The following is a 16959-nucleotide window of genomic DNA, read 5'->3' as shown; positions in this document are numbered from 1 at the left end:
TGTTTTTGAATTAAAAAGATAAAAAAACATAATAATAATAAAAAAGGACGAATAACACCTAAATTTTTTATCCCTTTATAAATAATTCAATAAAAAAAAATACTTACACCAAATTCCATCCAGAGGGCGTCAATTATACTTCCAACTACTGTGATTAAATCGAATATATTCCAAGGATCTTTGAAGAAATTCTATATTTATATATATATCCAAATGAGACCAAATGAATGAATATAAATTATGTATGGATGGTAATTTGTTTTGTTTATATTTGTTTTGTATATATGAATAAATGTTTATAATAATGTTAATTATGTCATAGATTGGATATAAAGGGAAAGACAAAAAAATGAAAATTTAATTAGTAAATGTTGTAATATAAATAGAAATGTGATATAAGTTATTAAACAAAATTTATATTATAATTATATATTTTTTTTGTATAATAATATAATTATATATTTTATATAATAATGTATGTCTGTTTTTTTTTCTTTTATGTATAAATTTTATTTAATTTTTTTTTTTCAAATTTCAATTTCATAAAAACGAAAAATTATACTGAAACAACAAAACTTAATAAAATTAAATTAAATTTTATTATTGTATTTTATTACAGATTTTTTAATTCTACCGAAATGGAGGTACTGAAATTGATTTATTCGGAAATTATTAATTTTAATAAAAATTAAATTATAATAAACTAAATAATTAATGTTGCTATAATTTATTATAAAATACTTACTTATAATAAAATGGTAATAGTATTATATGAATAATTTATTTTTTTCTCTCTAATTAAATTGAGAATATCATAATTAAATAAATATATAAAAAAAAATATAATAGTTTTAAATTTTTTAATATGAATACGAAGCGATCTAAGAGTTACTTCTTAATTTAAGCTATATTAATTTTTTAATTTATAGAACTATAAGATCGGATTTCGAAGAAAATAATTTTGATTTATTTTGAAATTAAAATTATATACTAATCGAAACGTGTACGCTGTTATATAATATAATAAATTAATAAAGGCAATGAAGATTATTTAAAATGATGTATCATATTGCAGTGATATAAATTCTTGAAATCTATTCGATAATTGAAAATTTTAATATTTAAGCTTTAACTAGATCAAATTTAAAAACAGTATTACTATAAGCAATAATGAATTAAGTTTTTAATTCGAAATATATGAATTTCAAAATATTTGCAATAAATAACTTTTCTTTAAAGTTTAATATGAAATTGAATAGAAAATATTTCTTTATATGAACATTTGTAATAGTTACAATTTTTAAAAATCAATAAAGAATTTATTTTAAAAGAATATCATTGAAGTTATTTAAGTATATACAGTCGATTGTCAATCTGTTAAGATTGACATATTACAAAAACAGGAGTATCTAATTAATTTAATAAAAAAATTAAATTAATCACATATAGAACAAATGAAAAATCAAAAAAATTAACCGAATAACATAATATCAATATGGGATATTTACCATTTAATTACATTAACAATTTTTTTTAATTATTATAATAAAATCAATATGCCCTAAATATATGTGTTTTATGTATTTTCTAATTTCCATTTTTTTAGATTATCGATAATAATAATTATTATATTTATACACTTTTATTTCTTTTGAAAATCTTTGTTGAAAAATAATTTTAAATTTTACAAATTTCTCTAATTTTCTTCATAAATTGTCTTTAATTTATAAAAAAAAAGATATTATTGCATTACAAAAATTTGTTACAAGTAAATTAATTTAATTATATAAATATAGAAATATATAACATATACATATATACATTATATATATATATGTATATAAATATTTTATAAATAATTTTTTCTTAACTATCATATTTTATTATTTATAAATATATAAAAATTTTATACAAAAAAGCATTATAAAATTTTAATTTTTATATGAAAAAAGATATGTAAGGAATTATAACAAACATTAGGATTTAAAGCGATTTTTATATTTTATATGAATATAATTAATATTATGGTAACTACTATTTAAATTCGAGATCTACGGTGGACATTTTATCTTATGACAAATACAAAACTTTTCTAATAAACAAAAAAACAAACACAAGGAAAAAAACCCAAAACAACCAAACAAACAAAATATTCAATATAATATAAAACAAAAACATTAAACATAATTTATACATTATAATTTAAAATACATACAAATGTATGATGATTCAGGTTTGAATTTTATTATAACAATAATTAATCAGAATTTGTCATATTAATTTTTAATTATGTTTCTCTTTATTAAAATTTATTAAATTTTTCCTTTTTCCTTTTAGTTTAATTATGTAATTTATTTCGATTATTATAGGAGTACGAAATAAAAAAAATAAACAATAATATTAATAAAAATTAAATTAAAAATTAAATTTTAGAGTTCGGTAATCGTTGTTTGCAATGAGTTAAGAAATCTATATCTACCAAGATCAATTTCATTAAGTTTAAGTATGTACTTATCAAGAACCAGTTTATTACATTTTTTTATTTAAATTTTTATTTAACATTTTAATTTAATTTAATATTTTTTTTAATAAATAATTTTCTCAACTCAATGTTGACAACGTCAATGGTAATCTATGAAAATTAAAACATTTACAAAGACATTTATTGATGAAAGATTAATATATAATGACAATTCAAACAATCAGGATGACATCCAAATTGTAAATAATTGCATATTTTTTTTTTGATTGACATTGACGTATTATATTAATGCAAAATTAATTTATGCTAAATAATAATGATGATTTTTATGTTAATAAAAAAAAATTTTGAATGTTATACAATAAATATTTTGAATATTACCATAGCTATTTCAAAATGGTTTTCTTCTCTATTTGAACAACTTTAAATAAATGAATAAATTTCGGAGATCTATTCTCAGAATAATATACAATTATATATAATGAGATGAATATTTTTTTAAAATAGAATTTCCATTTTAATATAAAAAAAAATTAAAATATTCTATGACGTTTTCTGTAATTTAAAGTCAATTTACAATTTTTTTTCGTTTTTATTACAATTTATTTTAAGGCTTTTCTGATTTTGAAAAAGAAAATTCTTGTTACCTAATGCAAATTAAATACATTTAAGGATGTCAAAATGGAATATAATATTTTTGCATATTTCTTGACTTTTATATAATAAATAGGTCATTTTAGAATTGTTTGTTTGCTTATAATGCCTGGTTTTAATTTCAAATTATTTCGAAAGGAATTTGTTCAATAAAATTATTTTTTTTTTCTAGTTTTTGCTTTTTTCTCGCAACATACTATTTATTTTCCTACAATAGTTGTATTATACAGAGTGAGAATTTAAAATTATTGTGATTTGAAATTATTGTGAATTAAAATTATTGTGAATATATTGTGTTGTTTACTTTAAAGTAAGAGTTTTCTTTTTACTTTGCTTTTCTTTTTACTTTCCTAACATAAATTAATTGTTTTCTGGCTTCTTTTTTTTAATATTTGTTTTTTTTTTTAATTTTCTTGAATAATTAAAAATAAAACTTTTGTTTGTATATTTGTTAGTTTGTTTTCTTTTTTTCTTTGTTTCGGATTAAAATACGAACCTTGCATCCGAAAGCCACTAATTTAAGCGTAGTTTCCAATAAAAAGAACAATGTGAAAACCAAATTCATGTACGTCAGGATGTCAATATGCAGAGGTGGTGCATCATGGAACTAAAATTAACATAATATTCTACTGTTTTACAATTACTGATGATAATATTGTTTGTATTTTGTTTTTCTTTTTGTTTTCAAGTTATGTATATATATAATATGTAAGATAAATATGTGAACATAATATTGTTTTGTTTGAGCAATAAAAAATTAAAACAAAAAAAGAAATACATAATTGAAATGCTTAATAATTGTTAAAATATATTAAATATTAAATTTTTTTTGTTTAATAAAGTATTAAATATTTATTTTTTTTATTAAATCTAAAATACTTCATTTTCTAAACATTTCAATTTTGTATTTTTTTCTTTACTTTAATATTCAATTATTTTTCTTTAATTATTTTTTTGTATATGAATAATAATTATAAATGAATATCATATTCAATAAATAACATTATGTGAGATTTTCACGAACATCGATAATAAAATAATTTTTTTGAATACGACAATTTTATATAACAGCCAATAATAAAAAAAAAATTATCAGAATATTTACAATTAATTAAATAATTATATTTTTTTTTTGATTCTATATATATATATATATATGTACAATACAACACATTCAATTACATTTATTTTAAATTTGTGCTCTTAAATTTATAATTAATATTGTATAATTATATAAATACATTAAATACATATACATATATAAAATATACATAATATAATACACATACTTATAATTAATTAAATTTTGCAGTTAATATATTTTTTTAAAGCAAATTTTATATAACAATAAATATATTCATATGAATATTGTAACACAATATAAATGTATAACACCAAATCATATATATATATAAATTTATTATTGCAATAATATTTAAATTGATAAATATAAATGTATAAACATAATGTATTGTAATAATTAAATGTAATGACGGCATTTTGACTATAAAAATCAAATGAAATAGCATAAAACACACATATTGTTTTTTATTTTATTATACAATAACAAAAATATTGGTTTTTTTTTGTTATATTATGTATTAAATTAAACTAAAAAAAAATGTTTTAAACCAATATTCTCAGGCCATGCATAATTTATATAGTATTTTAAAATATGAATATCACGCAAATTATATTTATAAAAATATTTTTGTTTTTTACAAATTGTAACACTTTAACTACACAATTATTGTTTTGCGTTCACTTTTTCTAAATAATTCAGTGGTTCGGTTCATTTGATTAATTTTTGAATTATACTTTCTGATTCAATGTCAATGTCTACCACATGAATTTTGTTTATTTTACTTTGGAGATAACAACATTTTGCTTATAATCAATATTAGCACTAAACTGACTAAATTGGGTTTGATATTTCCGTGTGCAGGGACTGACATCCAAATAATCGTTCTATATAATTGAACTATTAAATAAATTTAAAAACTTAACTAAATTTTAGACCGCCAGTTAATTTTAAATTATATATGTATGTGTAGTAATTAACATTTACTTGAAAAATTTTTCAATATATACAGATCAAATCAATATAGCACAACTATTATAAGTAAAAAACGTTTTTTTAAAAAACCATGTTCTGTATTATGCATTTAGATCAATAACTATTGTTCTTTTAACATAAATACACAAAAATAATTGCGTATGCACAGGATAAGAGCCGAATTCAAAGAAACCGTAGCAAATTGATAGAAATATTTGTTTAATATATTTTAAAAATTTAAATTATTCCTTATTAGAGAATAGAAGAGATTAGAACAGAAAAATCCATTTGTGAATATAAATTCTATACTTTTTATCTATTTAAATTATATCATAGATGATAGTCAGCTCTGCTCAGTTAGCTTGTCTTCCTCATTTAGCATATGGATTTTTATCGACATTCCATAGACATTTATACCTTGGTTTTGAATTTATAAGACATATTAAGTAGTTCTGGGAAAAATGGAGCTTTTGTGAGCAAAATGGAGAAAAAATCCTTTTTCTTATATTATATGCGTTGCGAGGGTATATTATTATAAATTTATATTTTAAATCATTCAAATATTTTGATATAATTATGTTTGTACCCAATTAATAATATAATAAAATTTGAAAAAAAAAAATGTTTTCAAAACTATAACATGGCCGTATACCAAAAAAAGAAAATATAACCATAGCTACATTTTTCATACATTTCTGTAGTTTTTTGTAAATGTTAGGCTTTAAATAACGAAAAATCATTATAAACTAAATTAAAAATGAAATTAATAAAAATATTATACTCTCTAATATTAATTAATCCCAAACCTCATAAATAAATGAAATTCCATTTTATTTCAATATAAAAGTGAGTTTTTTGTTTTCTTTTTCTAGATTTCTAGATTTCTTTTTTGGGCAAGGATCTATAGCAAAATCGTTTCAAAATAGAAAGGAATAAAACTTAAGCAAATCAAATTATAATAAATAAATGTGCAAAATAAATGCCACTTCGAATTGATGATGGCTAGAACCAATGATATAAACACATTAAAATGATTTATGAAACGATTTTTAAAGTTTCTAAAAAAAAAATTATCCTTAATTTTCTTTTTTGTACTTTTATGTTGATCGCTAAATTTCAATCTTCACCACAATTTTAAAGTCACAAAGTTTTTTTTTTATTTTAAAAATTAATTTTTCAATTATTAGCAAATGTGTGCAGTCGTCTCCTTACACAAAGGGATAAGTGCAAGTAATAAGCAATAACTTACCCATAATCAAAGGCGACATCTATATTTTTTGGTTGAAAATCTGTCTTGTTTTATTTGATTTACTTATTTTAATTCGAAACTAAAATCCTAATATTCAACATTAAAATAATTCAAGGCATTTCATATGATATCATGTTACAATTAAAAATAACTTTCTGTTTTGCACAATAATTATGAGTTTCAGGATTAATTTTCCAATTCAAATTTAAATAAAGTTTTTAATTCGAGACAATTTCAGTACCTTGCTGCTTTTTTAACAATTATCAGATTATAAAATTTAATTTTATTTTTTAATATTTTCCAGTTTTGTTCAAAGTCTTTTCGTATACTTTATTTATTTTTTTGTTTTATTATTTTCTGGGCTGTTTAAATTAAAACCCACCTTAATGCCAAATCCAATAATTTTTAATACTGTTTCAACGCTAAACATTCCGGTAAATCCCATGTTGATATATCGTAAGGACTTCTCGTAAATGTCGCCTTGTTGATGATACTATTTATATATAAATTTTAATTTTTTTTTTTGCTTCTTAATTATTTGTTGTTTTAGTAAGTTTTAGAATTATTATTTTTTTTTTCGATTTTTTTTTCATGTAATTAACAAAAAAAATAATTTTTTTTTTCTTTTTTAAATAATTAATTATTTAACAGTAAACTATAAAAACTCATCTTTAAAGCCAAAAATTATATTATGGTTAAGAAATGTTTTATAATAATAAAATAATAATTAAAAATGCGGAAAAATTCTATTCTAAAGAAAACAAAAAAAGAATTACTATATAAGAAAAATAGAACAAAAATAAAATTTTAATATAATAGAAAACAATTAAAACATTCCAAAAAAAGAAAATAGAGAAAAATGTCAAAGACTATAAAATCAAATTCATTCCAAAACTCTCAACCAAATTTTATCTATTAACTACGTGTGCGAATCGATCAATTTTCAAGGAATAAAATATTCTATATATTAAATATTATATGTATGTATAAATAAAAGCTTAATAAAAAAATTTCAAAATCATTTTTTTTATAAATTAATTAACAAAAAAAAGAACATGAAAAGATGAAACAAATATCAGAAAATTAAATTAATCAGGCTGCCAACATAATAAGTAGTGAAATTACGAGTATTTCTTCATTTTTTAATCGTAAACATTTTGTTTTCACAACAAAATTCGAATTGAAACAAATAATTAAGTCGCCGCCCCCACCCCATCTTTTCATGTTTCACTACATAATATGTGGATAGCCATTGCATCTCTCTATTTTTAATGGCAAGATAAAATGTTACACATATCAGAACGACATTAGAAAAGAATCTAGAGTCCTATAACTTTCAAGATTTCCCAATATTTTCTTAACAACTTATTAGTTTTGTACATTTCAAATCAGTTCTCCTTTCCATAGCATAAAAAAGAAAAACTTAATCAAAACCTATACAGCTTATAATTTCCAAAAATTAAGATCGTTATTCCAGAATACGACAAATCAAGAGAATTTAAGTAAAATTTATAAATATTTAGTCTTGATTTATATTAATTACTTTGCTCATAAAACCACGTACTTAAAACAGGGTTTATCTAAGGACATTTCGCTTTAATAAAAAAAATTTGTTTAGAAAAGTGAAAATTGTTAACTGTATATTGCTAAAAATTGTTATAATATTTATTCTTTGGAATTTACGAGTGCAAATATATTTAAAGAAGCTTTCATTATTATTTCTGTTTATGTAGAAAAGTATGTATGTTTAATGTATTAAAAAATTTCTGTTACAATATGGACTTATATGGTCGTTTCACACCATATGTCAAATGTTTGCAATTCACTTAAGTCATGAAATTCATTGGATAATGACACATAAAACGTCATTAATCCTAATTTACCATTGCAACATAATTTACAATCATTTAATTTTTTAATTCTTTAATTTTTTAGAGATTGTGTTTGACAAAAATTTTATAATATGTCAATTGCAAAAATTAATTATATAATGGCAGATATTAATTGTCTAATCACTGACATATTATATAGGAAACAACCTATGTTTAATGTAATGTATAAGTAATTTTAAATAATATATTAACTATAATGTGTGATAAATGTTATTTATGTATGTTATGTATATATATATATAGGAATAATGTTAATTTAATTTAAATGTGTAAAAATATTTTAAGCTATATTGCTATTTTAGTGTATGTTTCTATACGTTATATGTATTATTTCTACATTTTATGTGAGGATATTAATTTTTCAAATTTATTGAATTTTTATATTTTTTGTAATTTATTATAAAAGCTCTTTATATATTCATGAAAAATTAAGAAAATGAATAATTAATTCTTTAAAAACGCAAATTATGATTTTATTTTTATTTTTTTTTTTTCAAATTAAATATGCGGTTAATATAATATATAATATGTATATATGTATATTAAAATTCATTCCAAAGAAACATGCTTTTATTATAATAATATTTTATATTTTTGATATTTTTGATAATTAATTTGAACTAACAAAAAAAAATTTGCTTCATATGTAATTTAAATTTTCTATAATTTCTTATTAATTTAAAAGCAAAGCATGCAATTTATTTAATTAACAATTTATTTTAATAAATTTTGTATAAATTTATATATTGAAAAAAAATTCATTTCCTATAATAGTTACAAATATCGTATAGTTATAGAAGTGATTAATTTCCCCATTGACATTATTGACTATTATTGATTACAACAATAATTCCAATATTTGTAATTATAGAATTGAATTGAATCCATGATAATAAAATATCAGCAATTATATTTTCAATAGTATATAAACTTTTGAATAATAATGCTGATATTTTTCTTTGTATATTATATATAAATGTATACAAAATTATCTATATATGTAATTGTATAATTTCTAGTGGAATAATTTATTTAATTTTTTTTTATTTTTTAATTTGAAGCAAATTATATAAATTTTTTGTTTCTTTTTTTTTTAATTTGAAAACAGTTCATACCGCTTTATTTGGCACAGGGGGCGTGTAAACCTGTAAACGTATATAAATTTTGAATGTTATAATAGTATAAAATACAACAACAACAACAAGAGATATAATAAAATAAATAATGAAATTTAATATATAAGAATTGAAAAAACAAAATGAGTAAAAAAAAATTTTAAATTTCTCCCTAAATTTTTTGAATCTTTCAAAACACAGCAACTTTTAAAATAAAATATACTTAAGATCCCTAAATTTCCTAATTCATATATTACATTCAATAATAATACAATATAATGATGAAGGCAAAAAATATATTTTGTTTTACATTTCTGAATATACACAAACTTTAATCTGATTAATTTAAACATATTTATAAACTAGGTGGAGTAAAAAAAAATTATTTTAAAATTTTAATATTTAAATCAACTCGAATAAAAATAAAAAATTTAAAATTTAAAATTTAGAAAGACCATTAATATGTCTATATGACCATTAATATTATCTATAGAATTGCAAAATAACTGAATCCAATTTGTTAACACTATAAGAATATACTTTTATAAATTATCAAAGTAATTATTAAAGTACCTTTAATTATTCTCACTTTATAGTCTCAATGAATTGAAAATTTAAGAATGTGACACAATATTAAGGAAATAATTGGTCACAAATATTCACTGCGATCTTTAAAAATTGGTAAAACCTACTTCTTTATTCAAAAATTTCAATTATACGAAGTATTTTATGTTATTTTTAGGTAAAAATTTAGTATGGGTGATTTTTTATCAATAAGCGTATTATGTGTGAGTATTTTGAAACGGCGTATGAGGAATAATCTATAAATTTTCATAATAAAAACGAAAAATTGAAAAGTATGTTACTTTTATAAAACACAAGAAAAAAACATAAACAAACTAAATAATTATTTGATCATTTTTTAATTCAAAGCAATCACATCAAAATTATTTTTCGGTTTCTTTTAAATTCCATAAAACTTATAGCAGTTTTTGAAATTTTTTCTCTTTTAAATTGGGCCTATCTTTGTACTATATAGAATTCTAGACAGTTTATTTTTTAAATATATTTTTAATTTAATTACAGAAAAAAAATTTAAGTTTTAACAAAAATTAGGACAAATTTAATTGTTTTAATTCATTATTTTTACTTTAATACATTGCAAATAACTCCGAAGTGATTTTAAAGCAGAACACTTTATCTCTTAAGATATTAGCAATTTCTTTGCATTTTTTATTTCTTCCATATTTAAAATTTTAGAAAAAAAAAAATTCTTATAAGCCACCAAAATTTTTTCATTCGTCTATATTCGTTTTGTCTATATGGTGAATTTTAAAACTTAAGACTTTTTATCTTACGACTGCATAGTAGAAATTATATAGTATATAATTTCTATAATTTTCCAAAGAAGAATTGTTTCCACCTTATCAAATATTGGAAAAAATTAAAACAATTAAATTTGTAATAAAACTTTTTAATATATGTACTGTCTTTTGATTTATTATTATTTAAAACAAAAAACAAAAAACTTTCATTTTACGCATACGTATTTCACACATCCATCAAAAGTATATGTAAATTTTAATTATAGTATATGATTTAATATTTTCTTTTATTTTATAAAATGTCATTTTTAATATTACACAGAGAAAACTCACATGCATGAAAGCATATTATTTTATATAATTTAATTATTAAATAGATTTTGTTTTAGTTTTCAAAAAATTTTACAAAACAATTAAAAAAAAAACAGATTTATATAGAACAAAATATGTAATAAATATATAGAAAATTAACGCAACATTTATATAAGAAAAAAAAATTATAATATTATTTATTATTTGTTTATATTTCATCAATATATAAGATTAGTTTATTTAAAAAATGTGTGTATATAAGAAGGTGTAAAGTTTTCCATACAAGAAAAATAAAATGTATTTCATATATTGATGTGTTTTTTTTTTTATTAAATACTAATATATAAATTTCCCATTTATATTTTATAGAAGAATATTAAAAGACAATGCATATACAAAGATATAAGATAAGATTTTTTTACATTTATATATATAAATTCGATTTAAAGACCACACAGTTTTATATGTATATATAGTTTTGCCTGATAAATACATAAAATATGTATAATATATTTAATATAAATAAAATATAAAAAAAAATAAGAAAATAATAAAACCAAAAACACATTTACATATACAATTGTATATTAAAAAAATAAAAAAAAATTATATATAGAATAGAAAATATTTTTGATTTGTATTGTATTTATATCAATGTTTTTTGTTCATATATTTTAGGAATAATTTTTAATTTATATAAGAGAAAAAGACACTTTTTTTTCTTTATTTCCCATAATTAATAAACAAAATTAAATAAAAAAAAATTTTGTTTTCTTTGTAAAAACAAATTTTGTTCAAATTTACTTACCTTCATCATAAGTAATAGTGTGTTGAATACGATCAACATCATTATAAAATATTCGAATGGAGTTGATACCACAATACGCCAAACTTTATATTTGAAACTATCACGATTTTTTGGCATATAACGTTCAAGCGGTCTAGCTCCAATTGTAAAATCAATACAAGATTTCTATTGTAAAAAACAAACAAAAAGAATAAAAATATATATTAATTAACAGTACCATTAAATTATTAAAATAATTATTTTAAATTCACAATTATTACGATTTTGTATACGTTACAAGGAATGCATCGTATATATATTTTTAACTTAAAACTATTTGTATTTATTAATACAATTTCTTTAGCATTATTTAATTAAAGTATAATATGAGTATTTGTACTTCCTTTCTATTTTTATATAATAAAAATTCTATTTCATTTTTTTATTAAACATTATGCAAGAAATAAGATATATGCACATATTAATAATACAAGGTACATTAAGGTTTTTCAGACAATGCTATAGATTTTTGTTAAAAAATATACTGATCTATAAGAATGACATTACATCAAATGAAAATTAAAATTATTCAGTTAATAGTCATATTATTTTTACAACTATATACAAGTGTAATTAAGAAGGAATATAATTTTAATCCCACTTTCAGTATTTAATTTTATAATTATATTAAAACAAAATACAAATATACGCTCTTTATATTCTCGTATAAACATTAAACATACTTGATTTTTATCAATTTCCCCATCTTGTAATTCGGCTTCACCTTGTTCTTGGAATGTAATAATAATTAAGGCCACGAAAATGTTTACGAAGAAGAATGGAAATACGATAAAGTAAACAATGTAAAATATAGACATTTCGATTCTGAAATTTTGTATTGGACCTCTATCTTCATATGTTGCTGCCATAGAGTTTTGAAGAACTCTAAAAGAGGTAAAAATAAAATATGATTCATATGTAAATAACAAATTTTTCTTATTTAATATGATTTTTCTTATTATATATGTATAGTCAAGGATTATTTTTATTTAATTAATATATTTACTGCGGCCATCCTTCTCCAGTTTGTACAGCAAATAATGTTAACATTGCCACAGCTACATTATCATAATGAAAACTTCTCGTTCGCCATATTCTATCTTCTTTTTTTGGTAATACTTCATCTTCATCATATTTAAAGAAAGATCCCCTAAAAAATTTATTTAATATTATAGTCAAAGAAATAAAATTTTTACAAATTTCGTAAAAAAAATATATTTAATATTTTATATACACTAATTTACACTATTAAATTTATCAATTTACTTTAATATAAAGTTAGCAAAAATAACAGTAAAATTAAAAGAAGTTGACCTATTCAAGCTTTAATTACGAATGAATTTTTTTTATCTTTTTAATGTCATTTTGACGGAAATACTAGCAACTAAATAAAACATGAATTCAGCGCCGCCATTTGAAAATGAATCAAATTATTTTGTGCAATAATTTATTGTTATAGTTTAGCAACACGTCGCAAAAATTATTGAAGAAACAAACCATGTTTGAAGTGATTAAAAAATTTAATTTAATTTTTTATGATACGTTACATAAAATGTCGCTTTATTTATTAAAAGTAATATTATAAAATATAATTAATAATTATAATATACAAAAAAAAACCATAAACATAAAGTTTACTAAACATATGTATAAAATATACTTACTGGCATTCAATAGCCGTATGTTTGCTTTCATCCGAGCAATAAAAAAATTTTCCATTAAATAATTGTACTCCGATAACAGAAAAAATGAATTGAAACAGTATATACACTATTAAAATATTTATAACATTTTTTAGAGAATTTACGACACAGTCAAATACAGCCTTAAGTTTTGGAACACGTTTGATAGTTTTTAAAGGTCGTAATACACGAAGTACTCGAAGTGATTTAATTGTTGATAAATTTTGACCTGCGCTGCTCCCACTATATTAATTTATTATATTTATATATTTGTATTAATAAAAAATAAAAATTTTATTTATTATTATTTTCTATAAAAAAAAAAGGAAAAATTTTTATTACAAAAGTACAGTATATTCGTTTTTTAATTCTTATGTATATTAAATGCTGGCAAATACAATAAAAATTAAGTATTTTTGGTTGTTTTCTTTTTATTACAGCACATTTAGAGATTTTACAAGAGCGAAAAAAGTAAAGCAATAAAAGTGTATACGAACAACAATGAAACAGAGAGAACTTTATTAGAAAATTTAGAAATGTTCAATTTTATATTTGCATAAATTGGAAAATTTTTTTTTATTATTTCAGAAAAATATTTATATCAAATATTTTAAATTATTTCTTTTAATTAATATTTTTATATCACATTTGTAAGCTTTACGTTCAAGTAAAAGTAAAAATAAAAATTGGACATTTCTATATTTTATTAGATTTTTTTCATATTTTTTACTTTAGCAGCACATTTACAACAGGACACAACATATACTCTATAAAAAATGTGTTTTTTTTTATCATTTTCTGAAAAAAAAAGTTTGAAAAAAGTATAGACATTTTATTGTAAAATTGTAAAAGAGAAAACAAAATTAACAATACAAAAACAAAAAAGTGAAAAAGACAAAAACAGAAATTATGCGAAAAAAATTAATTTAATTTCTGCTTAATTTAATTTCTAAGATGCTTAAAATTCAAATTATTTAATTTTTTTCCCTTTAAAAAAAATATTTTAATTATTCAAAACTTAATAAAGAAACAAAAAAAACAACAATGTATGATTGTATAAAAACTTTCCAATGCATTAAAAATGTGTATACGATCAGTAAGAATTTTAAAATTGTGAGTGAAAAATGAATTTATATAAATTTATTTTTTTTTTTTCAATGAAAACAAAATGATCGTTAAGTTATCAAGTTTATAAATAATTTTATTAAAAAAAAAATTCTAGTTTCAAATTAAATAAAAAAATATTTATAAAATTTGGCTTTCGTTATTTTGTTTCCAAGTTGTTATACTGAAGTTAATATAATATTTAATTAAAACTCTTTAAAATGTTGATAGAAAGTTCATATTAATAGAAAAATAAAAAAAAGTCTGCAATAGATTTGATGTGTCACATAATTAATAATTGTAAGTGAGAGAATTTTAGAATCATGGTTATAAAATAAGTTTTTGAAATTTGAAATAATTTCTAATAGATAGCATCACAAACCGCTTATTTTCAAATAAATGTCAAAACACAATTAATTTTTATAAAGTGCTACATATGTTTGTAATCAGATAATGGCAACTCTTTTAATTTCACTACTCTCTTAAAATCATCAATTCTTATTATTAAAAATTTTCAATTTCATTTAAAGTGAGTCGTTTACAATCACATTTACCAAAAATTGTACTAAAATAAAAGTTAATAATTTTAATATTTTTCGAATATAGATTGAACATCGAAATTCTTTCTGCATTTTTTTCCCATGTAATGTCAATTTTAATGGATTGTCAAATTGAATTTAATGTCAACTGTTAACCAAATTTATATTATTTAATAACAATACAGTTAGTTTAGTATTTATTACTTCTTTTTTCAGCCAGATATTCAATAAACTAATATATGTACATATAAACAATAAAAACGTTGTATGTGGGAATTTCGCAAAATCTGTGCAATTAAAAAAAAACGTGTCTATTTTCTCAAAGTGTGATATTAAACTTGGTTATTTACACAACTCGATGATGTAACCGAATTGACCGGATTGTACAACATATATATATTTTGAAAAGCACACAATAATTTTAATTAAATTATTTTTATAAAAGTAACGAATTGAATTAAAGAATATAGACTTTTATAAGAAGTTTAATAACATTCAAATACCATATTATTTTGAAATTTAGCAAAATTTTGCTGAATTAAAATGGATTTAACTTGTTATAAATAAAAGAATCATAGTGTGAACGATTCTAAATTTGAGTAAATAGTAAAACGATAGTATTATATTATAACTATTTAGAATTTCTTTAATAGAATGTTAAGATTACAAAAATAACTACTTTGAAAATACTAAATAATATGAACTTTATATTATCAGTATAAAAAATTTTATCTATAATTATTGTTACACTTAATTTTTTAATCCATTTACTTTGTTTATTCAATTGTTTATTCATTTTGAAGTATTTTGATAACAAAAATTTTTTCGTTACTTCAATTTATTTGTAAATAAGCCACAAAAGTAAAAATAATAAAAGTGCAAGAAATTAAAATAAATATAATTGTAGAAATATTAATTATATAAACGTTTTCAAGCTTATAAAAACTTATATAATACAATTGAACACCAAGTTTCTTTTTAGACTATACTCATTAGTAAACCAAGCGTTATAATGGTCGAAGGCGACGTCAAACTACCTGAATTATATGGTAAAAAAAAATTTCATCATTAAGGCAAGGAATTTATCATTAATTTTCAAGCAGGAAATTTAAATTTTCCTTGTTCTAAGAGCCTGTATCTTGAAAAATGTAGAGGGAGATGAAAACTAAATCGTAAATCTCCAAACTAACAAAGGTAATGACAAAAATTTTGACAAAAAAAGACGGATTTATGGTAACGACAAATTTCAGAGTCGTTTTTGTCATTGTAATATTGGTTTATGCTAATTTGCAACAGAATAAACACGTCGTTTTATTTCTGCGGTAGCGAAATAAAGTATGTACTCGTATATCTGTTTTTTTTTATAAAATAAATTGCCAAAAAAAAAGTTATTTTAAAAAAATTAGAAAAACTTTCTTTTTGAAAAATAGGTTTCCTGCGAGAAAGTAATTTGATTCAATTTTTCCAATTTCGTTGAAAATATGCTTAAAACAACAATAGAATACGAAAACGTTTATAAATTAAATAATATTTCTCTAAACATAAAAGAAAAATTGATGTACGAAAGCCATTATTGCCGCATTTCAATAAGCTAAGCAGCTTGAAAAAAAAAGTTTTAATAAAAACACATTATTTAACAAAAAACAAATAAAAAAATGTGTTAAAAACGGCAAATAACTTAACGATTGTGTTTTTTTTTATA

General features: G+C 19.8%; 1 protein-coding gene across 18 annotated transcripts in view; it reads right to left on the bottom strand.

Annotated features, from left to right (window-relative positions):
- Window positions 1–16959, bottom strand: part of LOC129611363 (voltage-dependent calcium channel type A subunit alpha-1) — an 83697-nt gene that overhangs the window by 44967 nt on the left and 21771 nt on the right. For 10 of the 18 annotated variants that reach the window (XM_055524488.1, XM_055524483.1, XM_055524478.1 and 7 more), the window contains exons 14-19: window positions 13597–13857; window positions 12939–13082; window positions 12616–12817; window positions 11894–12058; window positions 6824–6934; window positions 108–191 (exon numbers count right to left, since the gene is read on the bottom strand). In XM_055524488.1, coding sequence (XP_055380463.1) covers window positions 108–191; window positions 6824–6934; window positions 11894–12058; window positions 12616–12817; window positions 12939–13082; window positions 13597–13857 — 967 coding nt within the window. Of the gene's footprint in view, window positions 1–107; window positions 192–6823; window positions 6935–9448; window positions 9479–11893; window positions 12059–12615; window positions 12818–12938; window positions 13083–13596; window positions 13858–16959 lie in introns of all 18 variants that reach the window. The other 8 variants (XM_055524486.1, XM_055524484.1, XM_055524485.1 and 5 more) reach the window with 1 other exon arrangement.

Source organism: Condylostylus longicornis, unplaced genomic scaffold (genome assembly GCF_029603195.1).
Source record: "Condylostylus longicornis isolate FDR11 unplaced genomic scaffold, ASM2960319v2 ptg000049l, whole genome shotgun sequence".
In the NCBI taxonomy this organism is placed as follows: Eukaryota; Metazoa; Arthropoda; class Insecta; order Diptera; family Dolichopodidae; genus Condylostylus; species Condylostylus longicornis.
This window is presented reverse-complemented; position numbering and strand designations above follow the sequence as displayed.